A 6,000-nucleotide genomic window follows, 5' to 3' on the forward strand; every position below is an offset into this window, starting at 1 on the left:
GTCCTAAAGAAACATAATTATGACAACATCAGCACAAAATTAAGGCATATCTAATAGTAACAGCAGGAATAGTTCCACACTACCAATGCTCACGATGCTAAAACATCAAAAGTCTTTCTTAAGTTGATGATACTGGTGTCAAACTCAGGGAACAGAATATTTCAGAATTTCCCTGGCCAAGAGTAAGACACGCTATTTCCGAAACCACAGAGATACTTACCTGAGGCACAACATCTTGCAGAAAAGTCACGACGCTTTCCATGTAGGACTGCTCCCTGAAAAAAGAGCGAGATGGAGAAAATTTAACATGACAGCTAAATATGAAACAAGGAAAAGCTCTTTCTACAAGCCCTAAGAAAGTTATTCATAATACTTAAAAAAGAAAAAAGCAACTTTCATCACCTGGTAATTCTGCTAACTTGCTTTCTTAATTTTTCTGAATATGTTTTCAAATGCAAATGAACTTTAAATTTCTTTCAAACATTAACTCTTCTTAAAAGTCATGCTTTTTTTTTTTTTTTTTTTGGCTGTGCCAAATGGCATGCAGGATTTCAGTTCCCTGATCAGAGATCAAGCCTGTGCCCCCTGCAATGAAAGCAAAGAGTCTTAACCACTGGATCACCAGGGAACTCGCTCCATTTTTTTAAATTGAAGTAGACCCTGGTTCCATTCCTGGGTTGGGAAGATACCCTGGAGAAGGGAAAGACTACCCATTCCAGTCTTCTGGCCTGGAGAATTCCAGAACACTGGGTCACAAAGAGTAGCTTCCCTGGTGGCTCAGCTGGTGAAGAATCTGCCTGCAATGTGGGAGACCTGGGTTTGATCCCTCGGTTGGGAAGATCGCCTGGAGAAGGGAAAGGCTACCACTCCAGTATTCTGGCCTGGAGAATTCTATGGACTGCATAGTCCATGGGGTCGCAAAGAGGCGGACACAACTGAGTGACTTTCACTTCACTTCACTTCACTTCATAGTTGAATCACAATATTGTGTAAGTTTCAGGTGTACAGAGCAAGGTGATTCAGTTTTCTATTTTTTCCCAATTCTTTTCCATTATAGGTTATTATAAGGTATTGTATATAGTTCCCTGGGCTACATATTAAATCCTTATTGTTTACTTTATGTTTACTAGTCTATATCTGTTAATCCCATACTCCTAGCTTATCCCTCCCCTTCTCTTTCCACTTTGGTAACCATAAGTTTGCTTTCTTTATTTGTGAGTCTATCTCTGTAATATAAATAAGTTCATCTGTATTTGCTTTTAGATTCCACATATAAGTGCAACCATAGATTTGTCTTTCTTTGCCTGGCTTACTTCACTCAGTACGATAATCTTTAGGTCCATCAATATTGCTGCAAATGGCAATATCTCATTCTTTTTTATGGCCACATGGTCTCTTATTTTGATATACTGGATTGGCCAAAAAGTTCATTTGGGTTTTTCCATAAGATACTACAGAAAAAACCCGAATGAACTTTTTGGCCAACCCAACAGATACAACTTTTAACTTGTACCAAAGGAGTGATGACAGAAGACTTGACTAAACAGGATCTTCCTAAGTCAGAGCAGAAGAATGCCCTAGTTAGAGCAAGAAAAACTACTGCTGATGACTCAGTATTCAATGACGTTCTCTTTAAATTGGTTATGAACCTAATCCTAATCCCTTACCTGTGTACAGCAAAATGAATCTGTTTTGATGCAGGTGCAGGCATTAGGAGTTACTAAGAAATCCTCACAGAATTCTTGACATCGGTAAGACATGGGAAAACATCAAAATGCATAAAAGTGAAGAACTACTAAGGACACTGCTTGTGTGTGCGCGCGTGCACTGTCACGTCCAACTCTTTGCAACCCCATGGACTGTAGCCACCAGGCTCCTCTGTTCATAGGATTTCTGCAGGCAAGAATACTTCAGTGGGTTGCCATTTCCTCCTCTAGGGGATCTTCCCAACCCAGGGATTGAACCCACGTCTCCCGTGTCTCTGTTGGCAGGCAAATTCTTTACCACTAAAACATCTGGAAGCCCATATTAAGGATCCTGAAGATATTTCAAATATGAAATATATGGGTATCAGCAAATGGAGAAAAAAAAATTATTCAAAACACCAAATCAACTTCATTTTAGAGAAATGTGAAAAATTACATTTGAAGGAAACAATGTGAGTTATCCTAAATCCTATTTTTTAAAAAGGTAACATGCCTTAGATACCTATAAACACTGGTCAGGCCTTCCTCTCCAACCTCATTTTTCTCCCCGTCTCCTTACCTAGCCTGCTTCAGTCACATGCAACTTCAATTCCTAGACCACACCAAGCTCTTCTTTGAATCAAGACCTTTACATCAGCTTTTGTTCTCCATGGATTCCTTCTCAAACTCTTCCCTGTCTTTCAGATCTCCAGCCTTAGTGTTACCTCCTCGGAGAGGCCCTCCCTGACGGCGTTAAATCATACCCTCCGATGTCACTCTTCATCAGAGCACACTGGGCACTGATCACAGCCTGTAATTACTTTATGGACTGGGTCCCCCACTGGAATGTAAACTCTATTACAGAAAGGAATCCCTCTCTCATATCTACCTGTTATCTCCAGAATCTTTAAGTCAATATTTAGGCACAGAGTAGATGCTCAAGCATTACTTGTTAAAAGAACACTGAATAAATTAAAGAACTTCCAAAAAACACTAAAATTACATGTTGCATAACGAAAGCAATATATGTGGAATACCATATGGTGAGGCAGCAAGAACAGTGCATAAAGCGCACAGACTCTGGACACAAACTGCCTGGGTTTGATCCAGGTTTCCTTTCTTGGCTGTTATCAAGGAAAATTGGTATCTCTCTGCTTTGGTTTCCTCACCTGTAAAACGAAGACTGAAATAGTACCTAACTCATAGCTAATAATATGCTTAACCTATTGCCATGGTCCTTAGTTAGTGAAGGAATAGACAGCCCTGGGAAACACAAGAGGAAAAGAAAGGAAGTTTAGTGGTAAATTATCATAGTATGTATATATTTCTGTTAATCTATGAAGGCAATCTTTATGTAACATGCTAAACTGTCCAAGGGAAATAATCCAAAATGCTACAATTCCCTTATGAACATTTCTGAAAGACTGAAAACAAATTTCATCTCCTTAGCCAGCTATTCAAGGGTCTTGATTGTCCACCCCAACCTCCTTTAAATAGGTCAACTTCCCTAAGATTTCATTTATGAAAACAGCTTGCCTTTCCCACATCTGCTCACTCCATCCCCTTTGCTGAAAATGTGCCCTTGATTCTAACTGCCCAAATTATATTCTACTTTTAAAGTATGCTATAAATTTTAGCTTCTTAACAAAACCTTTTCAGATCTAAAGTACTCCAACTAAATACTTCCACTAAAATATTCCCTCTAAATTCTCATGCTATTTTGCTGGCATCTTTTTTATTCATTATAGTGCTTACAAGTATACACATCTTAAACTACATTAGATTATAAGCTCCTAGAAAGTACAGACATGCTTTGTCAAAAAATGCTTAAAATACAGAAATGTACTCTCTGTGACATTGACTTTGAAACTTTCTGACTGAGACCTAGAGTGATATATTTTACATCACAATATAGTATTCTTGCCAGGAAAATCCCATGGACAGAGGAGCCAGGTGGGCTACAGTCCACAAAAAAGTGAAAGTGAAGTCGCTCAGTCGTGTCCAACTCTTTTCGACCCCATGGACTGTAGCTTATCAGGCTTTGCCGTCCATGGGATTTTTCAGGCAAGAGTACTGGAGTGGGTTGCCATTTCCTTCTCCAGGGGGTCTTCCCAACCCAGGGATCGAACCCAGGTCTCCCGCATTGTAGGCAGACGCTTTACCCTCTGAGCCACCAGGGAAGCCCTGGTGATATAATGACCCACTAACTGTTAAAACTGAGGTTTGAAAAAACAGCACTCATGCGTTTTTCATGTACTCTATAAATGTGCTAAACACATCAACTTGACCCTCCAATTATTGCTTTTATTTGGCTTTGGCAATCAATGATATCTGTCATCCTGTAAAGCCAAGTTAAACAGATTTTCAAAAGTAAGCACTGCTCAGGAAAGAAACCCAATTGCTAGTTACTATTCTGAGTAATCTTTCTTTCACATATCAGATTCATCTGAAATTTGCTTACGTGACAGCCTGAGGGCGAACCACAGCTCCACCAGTACAACGACTGGGTCTTCTGGGGGAGTCTGTAGCCATTGCTTCATTCACAAAACCTGTTTCCAGAATGAAGAGACAGACAGGGGAAAAAAAGGATCATTACTGTCCAGGATAGGAAGAAAGATATATGGTTGCTTGCTAGAGATCCACTGTCAAAAATACATAAAATACAGGAAAATTTCCCAGCAATTCCTCTTACATCTGAAAGGGCAGAGGGCAGAATACGAAGAAGTAGACAAAATTACTTTTCAAACTATTGTGAGGTCTTCTTATCTGGACCAAGCCTCAGAACCACAAAACTAGTTAAAACTCTTGTAGTACCTGCTGAGCTCCTGTTAACATAAACTAGGAAGGGATGGAAAGTCTAGCACAGGATCACTTTATAAAACCAAATGTGCTACCTTTGTGAGCCAAAATTAAAGAATTTACTGAACTCTAATGTTGAGATAATAAAAAATATACAAGGTACAGTATTTTAAGACCAAATGGAGCAGTGAGGTAACACCTTCCAAATAAGACCTTTGATAATCTATGAGTAAGACTACATATGTATCCTAATGGGTGTTTTCTAGTCTTATTGTGGTGATCATTTCACAATATACACAAATATCGAATCATTATGGATACACCTGAAACTAATCTTTTATGTCAATTATATATTTAAAAAGAGACTGCATGGTCACAATTTAACAAGACTTTTAAAATCATATCTGTTAACCCCTCTGCTATTGTAACCTAATCACCAGAGTCTAAGTAAGTAATAAAAACTTATATGACATTAGAAGGCCCTTATCCTTTCCAGTCCCGTCACTGAATCCTGATTCTTGAATATCGAACAAACATCTGAATCACTTGGGAGGTTTTAAAAGCATGGAACACACTTGGTTAAGGTTAAAAGAGACAGCAATGTGAAAGATCTTAGGAGACAGCACACAGCCTGGAGCTAATCCTGAAAGCCCCTAAAGCCATCTCTTTTAAATAAGGGGCATTCTATCACCTTAATGGAAATCTCGCCACAGACGATTCCCATCTGCTACAAGCAAAAGACCCTCCGCCCCACCTAGCCCAGGGACCCCTTCCTCAGAAGGTACCTTCACCTCCAGCCTCTCAGCCCTCTCATTTCCATTCCACCCTTTATTTCTCGAAACACAGCCTCCCGAGAAACTGTCCTTAAGGACCCTGTCTCCCGAGAACGACCCTCGCCAGCCCCTCAGGCCCCACTCTCCTGAAAGACATCAGCGCGGCGCTACCCACTTAACCTCCAACACCGAGCCGCCACTGCCCCCGGCCGCCCTCTGGCCCCTGGCCCTGCCTCCCCTCCCCCTCCGACCTCCACAGCCCCTCCTCGCCGGATCCCCGCCAGCCAAACCCCCTGCCCTCACGCTGCCCGTCCCTGGTCCTCGCCCAGCCTCCCCCGAGCCACACCGCACCGCCAGCCTTCTCACCGGCCGCACCGCCGGTAAACGCTGCGCTCCAGCTCAAAGCTCAGTGTTTGGAGTCTCCCCCTCGTGATTGACGGTTACCACTTCCTACCACGCCTCAGCGGAACTACCTCTCCAGCCAATCCCAGGAGCACACCGGCCGCGGCCGGGCACCGCCCTCAGGGGTCAGCTTCGCCAACCAGCAAGTAGGAAAGAGGCGGGCCCGCCTCCTGAATTGACCCAATCCGCTGGGGCTCGAGGGAAAACAAAACAGTATGTCGAGTTCGAGTGAAGCCGAGGTGTCAGGTTCGGTTGCGAACGCAGGCAGGTGGCGGGGAGTTACAAACACGTCTGTTTTCCTCTGTGCCCAGCGCCTTAGTGGCCCAGTCACAAAGCGTCAT

At 42.3% G+C, this 6,000-nt stretch overlaps 1 protein-coding gene across 1 annotated transcript in view; it reads right to left on the bottom strand.

The window, feature by feature from the left end:
- Positions 1-6,000, bottom strand: part of BCAS3 (BCAS3 microtubule associated cell migration factor) — a 583,611-nt gene extending 577,611 nt beyond the window's left edge. The window contains exons 1-4 of the mRNA XM_061140731.1: positions 5,943-6,000; positions 5,609-5,662; positions 4,147-4,234; positions 221-275 (exon numbers count right to left, since the gene is read on the bottom strand). Coding sequence (XP_060996714.1) covers positions 221-275; positions 4,147-4,234; positions 5,609-5,662; positions 5,943-6,000 — 255 coding nt within the window. The remainder of the gene's footprint in view (positions 1-220; positions 276-4,146; positions 4,235-5,608; positions 5,663-5,942) is intronic.

The sequence above is a fragment of the Dama dama genome, chromosome 5 (genome assembly GCF_033118175.1).
Source record: "Dama dama isolate Ldn47 chromosome 5, ASM3311817v1, whole genome shotgun sequence".
Taxonomy (NCBI): domain Eukaryota; kingdom Metazoa; phylum Chordata; class Mammalia; order Artiodactyla; family Cervidae; genus Dama; species Dama dama.